The sequence below is a fragment of the Colletotrichum destructivum genome, chromosome 3 (genome assembly GCF_034447905.1).
Source record: "Colletotrichum destructivum chromosome 3, complete sequence".
NCBI lineage: Eukaryota > Fungi > Ascomycota > Sordariomycetes > Glomerellales > Glomerellaceae > Colletotrichum > Colletotrichum destructivum.
In genome coordinates, this window is record NC_085898.1 from 1,688,722 (window position 1) to 1,704,075 (window position 15,354).

Genomic DNA, 15,354 nt, shown 5'->3' on the forward strand with positions numbered 1-15,354 from the left:
TAGTCAACGTCAACAAGAGCAAATCGCTCAAGGACAGCCAAGACCGTGCCCCCACACCGTCTGTCTTGGGTCGTGGCTAAGAACCAGGTCAATTACAGATATATTGAGGCAAAGGAGAACGACGATGAATGATTCGGGGGCAAAAGAGTGAACCCCTATGGTCAGGCAACGGAAGCAAGCGTCGAGAAATGACAGGAAACCTGGGAAACATGGGAACCCTTGGCCACTTAACGTAGTAGAGGACGTCGCACTCCATCTCGCTGGCGTAGCAATTAAAGAGCCGAACAGACCATTCTCAGTACACTCACTTTTTTTCTCAGACACGCTGTCCTGCCAGTGTCCTTCACCTTTTGCAGGAACGGACATTGTGCTGCTCCCCTGCCTCCTAATACTTGTCATGCAGGGGAAGGCGGGTGTCTTTGGTGGAGGGACGGCCCGCAAAATAAAGTCATACCATCCAGGCCCCAACTCTGCGATGTTCCCGCGATATCCATAGCTTCATCTAGCTAGTGCGGCCGTCTCCAGGTCGAATGTAACCGTGCCAAGGCAGCCTTCGGGGGGACCAGGGGCCTACGCTGCTACAGACTCGCGCCGTTGGGACATGGCTTCGCGAGAGCATCGCGGGATGGTTAGGTGACGGTGATAGTAGGGTAGTATAGGATTCTGTACATTGGCCCGCATGCAGTAATGAATCAGTTCGTCGGTCAGGTGGGTCATTTCGATCGACAGTGGCATATGCTTGTTGGGCAGGTCGTTCTCGTATAGTAGTCCGCGTGTTGTAAAGATGGTGGTCGGCGCAAGTTAAGATGGTGGTCAGCACAAGGTGGTCAAGGTTGTCTAATTTTATATCTTGGCCAAACAGGGATCCTGCGGGATTACCCGCTCCGTTAGCAACCTTAACTACTTAGCTACATACCTACCTAGGTACCTACTTAGCCATGGATACCGGCCAATGGCGGAGCCAGGCGGAAGAGTCGCCGCCAAGAGAGGAGTCACCGAACCCGTACTTGTTACGGCCTTCACGCGGCGCCTGATATAAATTCTTTCGCATCCTCCGTCCATTTCGAGAAGGTGTCACCAGGTCTGACATGCGATGTGGCGCACCTTCACAGCATATTAGACACACCTACAAGAGATTGAAGACGCGCGACGCGGGTTGTAGATATCCGGTCCAGCAGAATAGCGTCTACCCCTGAATACCTACATACCACTGGACATTTGGTCTTTTTCGAAAGTGCCAGGAAAAGGAGGCCTTGGTGGATTCTGGTTTACAGTATCTCAACATGTCAGGCCAGAGAGCCGGTCGGCAGGGGATTTCATTGAGCTCACCCATGTCACTTAATTACTCACCTTCCCAGCTCTCGATCTTCTCCCACGACGCATGAAGTAGGCCAGAACTTCGACTTCCCCTTGTTCAGTTTCTCGCCGTGAAACCTTCCAGTCGTCACCATCATGGTTCAACTCTGCCGTTTCCTGGGTCTTGGGGCTCTACTGAGCCTCCGGGCCGTGGCCGCTGTTACAATGATCTACGATGACAGCCTGACCGACAACCTCCCCTCGGCTTGCTCTGCGGCTCTACTGGCCGACGTAGCCTGTGACCGTCTCGTGCGGGACCTTCGCCCAGAGTTCTTCTACCGCCCTGCGTCCCTAGAGCGCATGTGTACGTCGGGCTGCGCCGCGGCGCTGTCTTCGTGGACAGTGTCAGTCCGGTCCGCGTGCGGCGAGAACGTGAGTGTCCCTGCCGACTTTGAGCTTCCCGCATCGCCAGTGGTTATTCCAGCCACTCTCGAGCACACGTTCCAATTTACGTGTCTGCGGGAGAACAACAACTTTTGCGGCCCTGTTGCAGCCTTGGCTGCCGTCTTCAGAGACCCTGGAGGTTAGTCAACATCACTCGGCGACGTCGTCTGTGTCCGCTTCCCGTTGCGCGTGCTTACGACTCCAACAGTCTCACCTTTCAACTATCTTAGCGAGGCCCCGGAGGGGGCCGCAGAGCCTAGCAGTTGCGATGTTTGCATCGCAGCCAGGCTGCGCATGCGCGCCGGATCTCCCTATTTCGATGGTCCTGTCGTGGGCCAGCGAGTCGCTTTACCAGAGCATGACGTCGAGCTGTGGCATCACGGGCAAACCCGTAACCACCAAAACCATAGACTACTCAACCAGCGAGCCGGAGCCTACGGAGGCCTCGTGTGGCGGAACGCGGTATGCGATCCAGAGCGGCGATGACTGCTACAGCATCTCCAAGGCCCAGGGCGTTGGCACAGCTTGGCTTCTCGCAGACAATAATCTGGCCGCCTACTGTGCCGACTTCGCCACGTCAGGCAGCCTCTGTATCACCAAAAATTGCGACACCGTCACTGTTGGGGTCAATCAGACGTGTGTCACCATCGCAGACGCTGCAGGCATCACCGAGACCCAGCTCAAGGCCTGGAACCTAGTCATCAACCCCGTCTGCTCCAACATCAACATGATGAACGGCACCACACTCTGCATCAGTCCTCCCGGGCCTCAGCTGCCTCCTCCTGTTACGACCAACATTCCACCTTTGATCCCGACCACGGCCGCACCTGCGCCAACAGATGCCGCCACGGGGTCAAATAAGCGTTGCGGCCGCTGGTACGACGTCGAAGCGGGCGATTACTGTAACCTCGTAGTCCTCAAGTTCGCCATCTCCCTAGACGACTTCCTCTTCCTCAACACCGGCATCAATACCAACTGCACCAACCTGTATGCGGGAGAAAGCTACTGCGTACAGCCAGTGGGAGACAGTAAGTCGCCTTTGCTCGTTCCCAACTCTCTTGATAAGCCCCCTCTCTGACCCTTAATTCTACATGCAGTCATTACCTACGATGGCCGGCCGGGTTATGTCTCCGTCACAATTGATCCCAGTGCTACCTTCACCGGCGTCCCTTTCACCATGCTCCCCAATGCCACCATGACGAGCTACTCGCGCCCGTACACCCCTGTCCCGCTGGCAACGGGAGTCCGCGACGATTGCGTGCATTATTTCAAGGGCGACGACTACCAGTTCCCGTCGGACCAGCTGGGATACTGGAAGAGCAACTGCGAGCTCGCGGCCCGCAACTACAACGCCGACAACGACAACTTTGTTGCCTGGAACGCGCTCGGCACCAACGTCACGGATCCGACCTGCTCTTTCGTGGCTGGTGAGCGGTACTGCAGATCCTGGAACCTGCAAGCCACACGCACCGTCACCGAGACGGATCCGGCGACGACCACGAGCGGCGATGGAGGCCCAACCCCCCCTGCGGCGACGCACTCGGGTCAGCCTGCAGACTGTGACACGTGGCACGTCGTCGTCTCGGGTGACTCGTGCCAGTCAGTTGCGGACGGCGCCGGAATCTCGCTGGACCAGTTCTACGACTGGAACCCGGCCGTCAGCCGTGACTGCTCGACCAACTTCTGGCTGGATCAGGCATACTGCGTCGGCATATCTGGAGACGTAGGCGGCACAGGCACGACGAAGCCCCCAACGACAGCTTCCGCGGCGCCGACGACTTCCAAGCCGAGCCCCCCAGGGCCGACGCACACCGGCCAGCCAAGTAACTGTAACAAGTGGGATATTGTGGAATCGGGTGATACCTGTGGCTTACTCGCTGAGAGAAATGGCATCTCGTTGAACCAGTTCTTGACCTGGAACCGGGCAGTTAGTAGCGACTGTGTTACCAACTTTTGGTTGGGCCAGGCATGTTGCATCGGCGTCTCTGGAAGCGGAACTATCTCCACATCGTCATCGACGGCGTTGACGAGGACGACGACGACAAGCGCTGTCAACCCAACTCCTCCCGCGCCTACGCACGAGGGCCAGCCAAGCAACTGCAACAAGTGGGATGTGGTCCAGTCCGGGGATGGGTGCGCCTCGATGGCGCAAGACAATGGCATCTCGTTGAACCAATTCTACGACTGGAACCCTGCTGTCAGCCGGGACTGCGTCGCCAACTTCTGGCTTGGCCAAGCGTACTGTGTCGGGGTTTCATCGTGATGATAATGGTATCTCATCCGTTGAGTTGTTATGGTTGTGCTGCTGCTGCTGCTGCTGCTGCTCCCAAGGTCGGTTCCAGACTTGTCTCAACGACTCTCATATAGTATGTAACATACGGGAGCTGTCACACAAAAGGGTGTCTTGATACCTGTAAATGATGCGCCTGACTCACTTTCTTGTAATTGAAAAATTGAGTAACACCCTTCTTGAGAAAGCGTTGTTAGCGGCGCAGTCGAACAACAAAACCAATTTGCAGTTCAGCTTTGAGGTCACAAAAGCCTTCACGAGGCCCGGTTCAGTGCTTTCCCGTAATAGGGAAAATTCAGCATGCAGACGTCGATCTTGGCTGGCAGGGCCAGACCCGTCTCATAACCCCCGTCGGTCCTGACTCCTGACGTTGCCCGTCTGTGTTGAAGAGCTATAATGAATTGTATGTTGGTTGGTAGTTAGTATTCGTACGATCCAGAAAGCATTCACTACACACTGTTATTGAATTAGAGGGTATAATGCACACGAAGGGCACAATAGAGGCCTTTAGAGATAGGATCCATCAGCGCAGCTAACGCGTGTATTACCAGTTATGCAGAAAACAAATTCAGTATACCTACGCACTGTTCACCATTACCCTCGTCAACCTACCAGTAGGCAAGCAAGGTAGGCTGGCTGCATGCATGAACTTGTCACATCATTGGGTATCTATCATAAGTCTCATAGCCCCTACCGGACACAACAACCTCTAGGGCACCCTAAAACTTCCAAACGACTATAGAATCTCCTCGTCGATATCATCATTGACCGAAGCGGCCTGCACAGCTTCGGCGACAACGGCTGTAGAGTCCTCATCGACGCTGTTCATTTCCTCGTCCGTCTCCCAGTCCTTGTCCGCGATCACAACAGCCGCCCTGGTCTTGCGCTCCTCCACCTCAAGGTCCTCCTCGTCGGGAAATTTCTTCACTACAGGCAGGTCCTTGTTGATGTCGTCCCACTGCTTGCTCCGCGTCTGAATCCTCCGCGATCTGCTCTTGCTCTTCTCGATCTTGTTGGACGTCCGCTCCATGATGGCCTCCGCGCGGTCCATCGCCTTTTCGTTTCTCTTCTTTGCCTTGGCGCTCACCTGCGCCTTGCGGTTTTTGGACTTCTTGGAAACGCCGGCATTGGTTTGCGCGGCCAGGACTGATGGCCGGTAGTCTTTTGAGTCCACTGGGGCCTTGACGTTCTTGAGAGACTTGTCGGTGTCGATGTCGACGTCCGTCGCGCGCCTCGCCGCTCTCGAGTGGACCGAGGGTTCTGTTGAGGTGAGTGGAGGAATTGCAACAAAGACGGGGGTGCCTTACGCTTGGTCTTTTTGGAAACGCCCGGCTTTGCCATCTTTGATATATGTCGTTGATGTGCAGGTTGGTCAACCTTCAACCTGCGCTTCGAGGTTTGTGGGGGATAAAGAAAAGTTCCTTATCTGAGCAATCATGTTATCTAATCTCGATAAGAATGGGGGCATCACAAGCCTGGGAGCATGCGCGCACTGACCAGTCAATCATTGCTCCCTGTGGAACCCCCCTGCTACCCTTGTGCGAACACTTCAATCCTCTCCTCCAGAACCGTGCTTCCAGGACCTTACTCACCACTACACGTAATCAGCAGGCATCGCCACGACAGCTCTTCGAATACCCTCCTCGACATGGCAGCGCGCGGTCTCTCTTACATTGCATTGCACAAGCTCGCTTGAAGCTGTCCACCACACGATATCCTTATACCAACTCAAAAAACAACCACGCAGCATGAATTCTCCCGGCTCATTGAAGGACACCTACGGGCCTGACCATTACCGACAAATCCACGACGAGAGCTTTTGGACAAGACTGACGGAGCCGAGCGTCGTGTTGTCTCTATTCGCTCTCGTAGCAACAGCCGCCTACTCTGTCTTCGGCGCTTCGGCTCTACCAACGCCCCTCTTGTCCCGCCTCGGTCGGACCCTCTGGAACACTCTTGTCTGGCTTATCCCGTTTGACGCCCTGACCCTTCTCGAAGACTGGCTTTATCCGCCACTGTTCCCACGACCGATGCTCCAAAATCGAGCGAGAACACACGCTGCAAAGAGCGAGCTCCTCAAGAACATACTGGGCATACATAGGCAGGGAGGCATCATGGGGACGGTGTCTCAGGCCGGCATTCGGGGGCTGTCATCCGTCTCGGGCGCCGTCATGAGTCTCAAGGGGTCCAGCGACTACCCACCAGGCTTGGGAAACCTGTCCAACTCGTGCTATCAGAACAGCATCCTGCAAGGCCTTGCGTCGCTGAAGCCGTTCCCCAAATACCTGGCCGACCCTGTCCAGGACCCCGAAATTGACCGACGGAAAGTTGAGGCCGTGGATACGCTCCGGGTTTTGATTGCGGACCTCAACAGCGCTCAAAACTATGGTAAGACGCTGTGGACCCCCGGGTCGCTGAAGAACATGAGCACATGGCAGCAGCAGGACGCCCAGGAGTACTTTTCGAAGCTGCTGGACGAGGTGGACAGGGAGATTGCCAAGGCAGCAACGGCGATGCAGAAGCCGATGGGATTCGAATCGGAATGCGCGAACGACGACACCGCAACGAGCCAGCATAGTGACGACAGCGGATACCAGAGTTTGTCGACGGTTTCGAAGATTAGCTCAGCCAAAGTGTTGCGGAACCCGCTCGAGGGGCTGATTGCACAGCGAGTCGCCTGCGTCGAGTGTGGGCATTCGGACGGACTGTCGATGATTCCCTTCAACTGCCTGACCCTGAGTTTGAACGTCGGCGGCAACGATCACGACCTCTACGAGCTGTTGGACGCGTATGCGCACATCGAGTCGATTGAAGGCGTCGAGTGCGGCAAGTGTACGTTGCTAAAAGCGAAGCGGCTTTTGACGATGATCGTCGAAAGAGCCGAGGCGTCATACACGGACGAGGAGAAGCTCAAGGAGCCGAAACTACGTCTCGCCGCCGTCGAAGAGGCGCTGGAGGAGGATGACTTTGAGGACAAGACGCTCACCGAGAAGTGCAAGTTCCCATCTCAATTCAAGATCTCGTCGACCAAGACGAAACAGGCCGTCATTGCTCGCCCTCCGCAGAGTCTCGCTGTTCATATGAACCGGTCCGTCTTCGACGAGAATACCGGCATGATGTACAAAAACTCGTCGGGCATTCGCTTCCCTTTGACGCTGGACCTCGGCCCTTGGTGCCTCGGCAGTGCCAGTATCAGTCATCAACCCGGCGAGGAGCAGTGGCTGCTAGATCCCAGGTCGTCTATGATTGCCGGCGACAAGCGCAAGTCATACGTTACCGGTCCTATATACGAGCTGCGGGCTGTCGTGACCCATTATGGAAGACACGAGAACGGGCATTATGTTTGTTACCGGAAATTTCCTCGTCACTCGTCGCCGGAGGGCAGTGCTGAGGCGCCGGTCAAATCTGCGGTTCTAGACGATGATGAGGAGATGGACTGGTGGCGCTTGAGCGACGAGACTGTGAGGAAGGTTGACGAGGAGGAGCTCCTGGATCAGGGCAACGTCTTCATGCTGTTTTACGACTGCGTCGATCCCAACATTATTCCGTCGTCTGAGGTTGCAACTGCAGAGGCTTCTCCGATGAGCACAGATGCCCCTGTAGACGCAGAAGACGACGAGACGCCCACAGTGGAGAAACCCGCGTTCACCTGCACGGTGAAGGAGATCTCCGATGACTACGACGAGGAGCTCGCTAATGATGTGTCTACGGTTGAAGAAGGAGATGCTGTGTCACTCCCAGGAGATGAGAGTACAAGGACAGGCGAAAAAGGACCCCGGATGATTGCGGTCTGATGACAACGTACACGGCGGTGCTTTGGTGTTTTACGGCATAGCGACGGCGTTGGGTCCGCGGTGATACCATGCGCTCGCTGCGCGAATAATGTTGGTACGAAGGAGGCTTTTGGGGTCTCCGTAATCTTGGCCACTGACTTCGGTAATGGCATCGCTTAATCATTAGTTGTATACGGATATTGTAACGAGATTGTTGACTGCAGTGACTGACACGGCACTGTGTTTAACCTGTACCTCTTCCCGTTCTTTCATTTACTTCACACGTGTTTCAGTCCAAAGCTGGCCAGAATGCCTCCTCAGCAAGCACGACTTCTCCCCAGACCCACAGCGCGCGTTCCCGCAGGCTGCCCTCAACCCCCTCCTCTCCCTTCTTGACTGCTTCCTCGAATCCTTGGTCGATGATGGCCCCGAGCTCATCCACAAAAGCCTTGAACTCTTCGCTACTCCAGTTGGGAATGAACTCCTTCCTCAACGCGCCGCCGTCCGCGTCCCGACTGCCATCCGCAGACGTATCCAACGCGCCTCTGGCGTGAGACCAGGCGTCGAGGTAGCATTTTTCCGTAGCGTACAGCAACACAGCACCTTCCAACCACCCGAGCGGCTCCGATCCCTTGCTTAGCCCCCCAAACAATTTCTCAAAGCGCCTCAGGCCGTCGAGCTTTTCGTCCGGGGCGACAACGCCGCGTTCTGACACCGGCAGGTTCACTTCAATGCCGAAGCGCGCCGCCGTGTCGACAAAGAACGTCTCTTCTCGGCGGACGTTGACAAGGGCGTCGATGAGCCACTGGAGGAGTCTCTCTGGCACCGACGACACCGCCGCGACGGTGGTGGTGGAGGCAATGTCGGGCAAGTCCAGCGCATCGAGGAGGCGGCCGACACCTTTGATGTAGGCGTGGATGTACAGCCGGTCGTTGGCGAGCCAGCGGCCGAGGACATCCTTGGGGACAGTTCCCTTTGCGGCGGCGTTGAGGAAGCGGGACTGGGTTGCGCGGGCGTAGGACGCGGGGTCCGACGCGAGGAGGTCTTCTGTCAACGGCATTGCGCTAAATGACTCCGGGGTGTGCGTATGTGTGTGTAGTCTTTGTTCTCAAGCCCACCTGTCTTTGTGTGTTTGAACCACGAAGTTGAATTGCCAAACAGGGCGACATAAGACGTCCGGAGTGAGGTCCGATGGAACTCCGTCCCCCGCCCTCGGGAACTTCTTCGAATGCGTCATTTATGAGGAGATGATCCGACACACGCTCCTTACTAAGCCTTGGCTGCATGTCTCCGGATCCATAATAGGCTGCCAACGTTGATAGCTCGCTGGGCCTGAAGTCCTCGTCACGAGTCGATGAAACGCAAAGTGTCGTTCATTTCATGTATTCCAAAGCTGTATCTGTAGGCCTTCTCATGATGTACAATATTACCACATTGGCGTCCTGGCCCGAAGAGGACGACCTAATCGAAAGCGCGTAAACCCAACTCCCCGATTCTTAGTTTTCAGTTTTTTTTTGCATGTGCACTCCAAACTCCTTGCCATGGTAATGTCCTCTTAAGTGCTAGTCGTGCCCACCTTGGCCAACCAGTCCGCCGGTGCCGATGAGCCCTTGTAGGCAAAACCCAGCACAAGCATCACGGTGATAAGAGTGAGCAGGCCAAAAAAGATGGCGCGGCGGACGAGCGGCGAGAGGCGACCCTCATCAAAGCTGTGCGAGTTCCAAGCGGTACGGGCCCAAACGACGGCGCCGGCAGCCGAGCCCTTGAGTTGCTCCCAGCCGGTCGAGTAGACGACGAGGCCGAAGAGAGCAATGCCGTAGCCAACGAACTGGATGAAGCTGATGTTGGTGTTCCAGATGATGACAGACGCGCCGATCAGGAGAATGTTCTTTAGGATGCCGGTGAGGGTCATGACGAGGCCGGACGTCTTGCCAATCTGGGATTGTTAGTGGTGCCGCGACGTCGGATGACGGGAGACTTACGAGAAAGACGCTCGACACGTTGAGCATGAACGCCACACCCGCGTTGAGCAGCAGCATGGTGACGCCCGTCTTCTGAAAGTCCTCCAACTTGAAGGAGCTGAACTCGCTGGCCCAAGCGACGAAGAAATTCATAACGGCGCAGACGGGGGCGTAGTAATACAAGCTTACGAGGGGGTCCATCCTCTGCGCGTTCTCGTCCCCCTTGAGCAAGACCTGGATCATGACAAGGCGGATGGCCTCAAAGATGATGCCGCCCATCTGGAAAATGAAGCCGATCCACGAGAACTCGATCTCGCCAAAGGAAGCTAGGCCGACACCGGCTACGATGAGCAGGATGTTGTAGAACGTCGCCATGGAGGGTTCTGCAACGCCCCAGATCCAGCTGGCGAAGAGCACAGCGACAGGCGCACCGGCCTTGAGCATCTGGATAAAAGACACGGAGAGGTACAGGTAGACGAGGTTAGAGCAGACGAGGGAGCCCGAATACAGCAGGCCGATGGGCACAACAGCGCGCAGGTAGACGCGACCCGTCATCTTAACCTTGTGCCGGCCATCAAGGAGAGATGTGCACCGCGCCAGTAGCTGGGTTGCAAAAGTCGAGAAGACAAGATGCCAGCATGTTAAGATGACAGCTAATGAAGAAGTTAGTAATAGACGTGGAGTAACTAATAGTGCGACATACGGTATTCTGCGATAGGTTAGTTTAATTAACGTTGAGAGCGACATTATCTTACTGAAGCCCGCTGTATCAAGCAGCCATTTGTTGAATAGAATTGTTAGGTTTGAGAAGAAGATCCAACTCCTGCGGATGTTTAGCTGAAGTGCCGAGGCCGACGACGATGACGACGAGAACGAGATGACACGCACGCAATAAAAAGGGCAGGGTGGAGAGCCCTGGAGCCGGCTGGCTTCTCGGTCGTCGGCAGCGTACTCATTGCCGATCACGCGAAATCGCGACGGAGTAGGGATATGTGTAAGTTTACTGATATGTCAAATAACTATGATTGATGTTGTCGGAGGTCACGGCGAAGGGGGCGGCGATGGACGGACTGGAGACGGGGTGTGGGCCGGGCGAGTCGGCGGGCGGGCGGGAAACTATGGGGGCGAGCTGCTTGCGTCAAATGAGCGGCATGGAGAATGCAAGAACGGAGTCGCGATGGCCAGGTGATGAAAGACAAGTATGGATGAGGGACGTAGTGTGAATGAGCAGGAGGGAGACTCACTGCTGCCGCGTCGAGGGTGAGAGCGAGAGCGAGAGTGAGTGAGAGTGAGGGTGGGTTGAAAAGGAAGGAGAGGAAAAAGTGAAGACGCGCCAGGAGTGGTTGTTGGAGCGAATGCTGCGCCGTTTGTTAATTGGAGCCTGGCAGCGGTACAGAATGAGCCAACCCCCCTTTCCCCCGGCGGGTTTTCTCGTGTTGCAATGTGAGTGCCTACCTAAGTAGGTACATTCAGTAGGTACCGATCTAGGCAGCTGGGTAAGTGGTGCCGCAGGCACCTCATTGGTTTGGGCTAACCTGAAAAGGCTGACTGAGGGGCACTTTGGGGGCGCTAACGTCGGGCGGCGCCAGGCACGTGGGGATAGAAGGGGCAAGGTAGGTTTCCGTCTCAAGACACGAAAAAGGACTACCCCTGGGCTTGCCTATTGTTGAACTGGTGAGCTCGTGTAATGGCGATTGTTATTGATCCCTGCAATTGATACGACTAACAAAGCCAAAAATAAAAACCAAACCTGGACCCGATTGTCCGGGGGAGGGGGCGTACCCATCCATCTGCCTAGCGGTGACCCTTACGGCAACGTGTCTTGGAAGACGCCGCTAATTGCGACGACAATGTGCGACGGGGTGGACGGCAACGTACGACTTTACATCGTAAGGGACTAAACCCCAAAGGTAGGTAGGTAGGTGTTCGGATGAAGAGTCAGTGAAAAAGGTTAACTGTCTTAATTTAATCGAGCTAAGTGTTTGACAAGGTGACCAGGGGAAAAGGGAAGCGAGAGTTTGAGCTTCAGTGCCGAGAGGCGAGACAAAGAACCAAGACAGGACAAAGACATCTTCCCGCATCGGACGGTGGATACTAGCGTTGGAGAGAGACAACTCTCGAAAAGAAGAAGTCGACGCACTCAGGCGGCAGCGTCGAGGAGGGAACAAGAGGTTTCTCAGGCAGGGTACCTAGCGCATCAACTGCTAGTTAAATTTGGTAGGGGACATGATGACTTAGCCGATGAGGCAGCCCGTTGGTTGGGCCCCTCAAAGGTCAAGCGTATCCAATACCTGCCGACCTACCTTAGGGAGGTAGGTAAATTAAGCTTCTGAACGACAGGGGGGAAGAAAGAGCCCTGCGGATGTGGCAGTATTGTAGTAATCTTTGCCGACGATTCAGCCCGTTAGTTAGGGGCGCCCAGAGAGGTCAAGTGTAATATAATAATCATCCCGTCCGGCAAGCTAGTCGAAGCAGATGTCAGAGCTCGCTGACCGCAAATGCCATAATCCGCTACCTTTCGCCATCACATCATCCTCGCAGCCGGTGTGATGTCGTCGCCATGGCTTCCTTGTCGCAGAACCAGCTTTCAATCAACAGCTGAGATGCCGGCTCACGCTTTGCCTAGGAACTCTCCATGCTGTCTGATTGTGTTGACAGTCGGCCTGAGCCTGGGCAGAGGTTCGACATCCTAACCCGTACAATGGTCGGATTGGGATCGACAGCATTCCTGATTCAAAACCACAGCTGGCAACCAACCGAACCCACTTCGTCCTGTCACAACTTGACAAACTCAAGCAAGTGCCCCTGCAACTCGATGGGTTGGTAGGTTCACCCAGCCGACCTGTAGACAACATCCATCCTGTTCGAGGCTCAGAGGCTCAAGCAAGGGCTGCGGAAGTTTCGGTTTTCCTTACTCATGGCTGACCCAGGGCCCTCCCTTTCCGCCTCTCACGAGAGCTGGCACTCTCATTTCAGTAACTATCAAGTCAGACGAACACATGTCGTTGGTATACTAGTGCGCCTGCGTGCGACTGACATCTAGTCCGGCAGTCTCAAAAACAGACCACGCTTGAAAAGCGAATTGGCTCAAGGCCAGGGCATGTTACGTTGTCTTGACAGAATGTCTGGGGTTATTGAAGGTTGTCTAAGATCGGGCTGCCAATACTAATTCCCCTGGACCCTGTACAACTATCCTAGTGAAGAGGGAAAGGCTCTGTGCCATACAATTACAGTGTACCACGGTCTTGTGTTTGAAGCAGCCGTACTACAGCACGACTGCCTCAGCTTATCGACGAACCCTTGGCAGACGTATATTTATGTAAGCGTCCAGTAAATGCGAAATGAATCTAAGTCAGGGATCCATTTAACTCGGATCGTTTGAAGCCGGGTAAAGAGTCAAGCCTGAACTCTGAGCGGACTCTGAGCCACCGTAGCTTACGCTAGGCACAAGAATTACAATAACTGCGCATACCCTTCTCCCCCTTTGAAGCACAATTCTGGTCTATGTCGTTTTTTTCAGTCTTCGAAGATACGCGATTTCTATTCATCCGGCCAACGACACCAGCCATGAACAAACCAAGTTCCAGTCAGCATATCAAGTACCTCGCGGTGCTCGCCTCCATCGTCTTCATCTGGATGGTCTGGCGTCTGGACTTACACCAGGAAGTCGCCGACAAGGCCAGCAAGATCGCGCACTCAAACAATATACCCAACGATGGCAGTACCGCAAGCGAAGTCCTTTCCCCCCAGAAGGCCGTCGAGTATTGCGATCACTACCGCCTCAAGCCGGCTAATCACGACATGGTCCGCAAGCGTAAGGTCTTCGACCTGCTCCTGATCAACACCGAGGTGGAGATGCTCGAGCTCCGCATGGGCCAGATGGCTCCGTATGTCGACTACTTTGTTATCATCGAGTCCGACAAGACGCTCACCGATCATCAAAAGCCGCTGTACATAAGAGAGAACTGGGACCTCTTCAAGTCGTGGCACGACAAGATGATCCTGCGGACCACCGACCTTGAGGCGCTCAAGGACGGCTCGGCCTGGGATCGCGAGGCCAAGAGCCGCAACGCCATGTACGAGCAGGTGATTCCCACGCTCGTCGGCGAACAGGCCGCTGCCATAGATGACGTTCTGGTCGTGTCCGACGTCGACGAGATCCCCAAGCCTGAGATCCTCCGTGCGCTGAGGAATTGCAACATCCCTCCGCGCGTCACCATTCACTCCAAGATCTATTACTACTCATACCAGTGGCTCGCGCGCAACGACTGGGCACATCCTCAGGCCACGGTCTATCGAGGTGCAGACACTGTTCTTCCTGATGATCTCCGCGGTAACGCCAACGACCACCATTTTGCACATGGCGGCTGGCACTGCAGCTACTGCTTCAGCACGGTCAACGAGATGGCACAGAAGATTAATTCGTTCTCGCACGCCGAGTTCAACAAACCCGAGTTCAAGGACCCCGACTGGGTTGTTGACATCGCCCGCCGTGGCTTGGACATGTGAGTTTGATGCGTCTTTTGCATGGTTAGAATCTCGCTAACACGAAGCAGCTTCGGCAGAGGTGACTCCAACTTTGATCGCATCGAGACGAATCATGACGTACCAGATTATGTCAAGCATAATCCCGAAAGGTTCAAGTTCCTCATCGATCGTGACCCGTCCAATGGCAATTTTAGAGATTACACTCCCAAGACGCCGGCGTATCGGGATTGAATGACGATGGAAGGCGTTTCGTGTTGGCATCCAAGGGAATAAACATACACGTATTCTCTCTTTTTCATCCGTACGGCTATTCTCTTGAGGCACATATAGCTGCATGACATCGGTTCATAAACCAGAGGCCATTTAAAATCATTACGAACTTTGAAAGATATTCCAAATGGCCAATTCAAGTTCTCTCATCCTCCCCCGAGAAGCACAGATGGGGCTGTACTGAGATAGTCAGCATCCATGCTTGCTGTGGGCTTGCGAAGGCCAGCTGCGTAAACCTCCGCCTGGTTCCAAGATAGGCCTTTCTCGGTGGTGGGATGCCACTTGGAGAAGCCTCCTGTCAAACTCGGCAAGCCCAGGAGCCCAAAAATGTGTCCTTTAGTCCACTTGCCCCCTTCTCCCACTGCCCCCTCGCTTACAGGTACCAAGGGTTTTCTCGCACATGGGAGGATAAGCGGATGGAACTCGGATTTGAAACTCTCGCCGCTGTGTTTGACAACGAATTCCTGGTAAGACTGCGAGACCGGTATCGCCTTTGGGTGAAGGAGATGAGCGTTAAGAGTAGGCTATGCTGGCGAAGTGCACCACAGTCCCCTCCAGATTACCAAGCCCCCGGTGGGATACTGTAGATAGCCCGCTACATCCTGTCTCGTGCCAGCTGCGGATGCTCATGACGAACTTTATAGCTAGAGCGCGGCTATGTCTTGTGCAAGATGCTGTCATCTGAAGTCCGTACCTCATGCAAGGCAGGCTCGGCCATGCCGGCACCGGGTCTCGAATTGGCCTTCCATGGTGGGTAATAGCCTTTCTTATTTGACAGGTGCATCCCAAACTCGAAGCCGGTTCGAAAAGCAAGCCCGGCCGCCCTCTTATG

At 55.0% G+C, this 15,354-nt stretch overlaps 6 protein-coding genes across 6 annotated transcripts; 3 read left to right on the plus strand and 3 right to left on the minus strand.

The window, feature by feature from the left end:
- Positions 1 to 1,452: 1,452 nt before the first annotated feature.
- On the plus strand, positions 1,453 to 4,003 carry CDEST_04604 (Putative LysM domain-containing protein; the record flags this gene model as incomplete). Its single annotated transcript, XM_062920763.1, has 3 exons — positions 1,453 to 1,879; positions 1,971 to 2,768; positions 2,838 to 4,003. The coding sequence occupies 3 exons, from the start codon at positions 1,453 to 1,455 to the stop codon at positions 4,001 to 4,003; spliced, it is 2,391 nt and encodes a 796-aa protein (XP_062776814.1).
- Positions 4,004 to 4,704: 701 nt separating this feature from the next.
- On the minus strand, positions 4,705 to 5,427 carry CDEST_04605 (Putative ribosome biogenesis protein Alb1). Its single transcript, XM_062920764.1, has 2 exons — positions 5,338 to 5,427; positions 4,705 to 5,290 (listed from the first exon to the last, which is right to left on the minus strand). The coding sequence occupies exons 1-2, from the start codon at positions 5,369 to 5,371 to the stop codon at positions 4,767 to 4,769; spliced, it is 558 nt and encodes a 185-aa protein (XP_062776815.1). The 5' UTR covers positions 5,372 to 5,427; the 3' UTR covers positions 4,705 to 4,766.
- A 155-nt stretch (positions 5,428 to 5,582) lies between these two features.
- Positions 5,583 to 7,834, plus strand: CDEST_04606 (Putative ubiquitin specific protease, papain-like cysteine peptidase superfamily). Its single transcript, XM_062920765.1, has one exon. The coding sequence runs from the start codon at positions 5,779 to 5,781 to the stop codon at positions 7,822 to 7,824; it is 2,046 nt and encodes a 681-aa protein (XP_062776816.1). The 5' UTR covers positions 5,583 to 5,778; the 3' UTR covers positions 7,825 to 7,834.
- Position 7,835: 1 nt separating this feature from the next.
- On the minus strand, positions 7,836 to 9,100 carry CDEST_04607 (Putative hem oxygenase-like, multi-helical). Its single transcript, XM_062920766.1, has one exon. The coding sequence runs from the start codon at positions 8,861 to 8,863 to the stop codon at positions 8,093 to 8,095; it is 771 nt and encodes a 256-aa protein (XP_062776817.1). The 5' UTR covers positions 8,864 to 9,100; the 3' UTR covers positions 7,836 to 8,092.
- Position 9,101: 1 nt separating this feature from the next.
- Positions 9,102 to 11,101, minus strand: CDEST_04608 (Putative sugar phosphate transporter domain-containing protein). The gene is made up of 3 exons (XM_062920767.1): positions 10,653 to 11,101; positions 9,786 to 10,587; positions 9,102 to 9,739 (listed from the first exon to the last, which is right to left on the minus strand). The coding sequence occupies exons 1-3, from the start codon at positions 10,718 to 10,720 to the stop codon at positions 9,359 to 9,361; spliced, it is 1,251 nt and encodes a 416-aa protein (XP_062776818.1). The 5' UTR covers positions 10,721 to 11,101; the 3' UTR covers positions 9,102 to 9,358.
- A 2,230-nt stretch (positions 11,102 to 13,331) lies between these two features.
- On the plus strand, positions 13,332 to 14,483 carry CDEST_04609 (Putative glycosyl transferase, family 17; the record flags this gene model as incomplete). The annotated part of the gene is made up of 2 exons (XM_062920768.1): positions 13,332 to 14,269; positions 14,321 to 14,483. The coding sequence occupies 2 exons, from the start codon at positions 13,332 to 13,334 to the stop codon at positions 14,481 to 14,483; spliced, it is 1,101 nt and encodes a 366-aa protein (XP_062776819.1).
- Between the last annotated feature and the right edge of the window lie 871 nt (positions 14,484 to 15,354).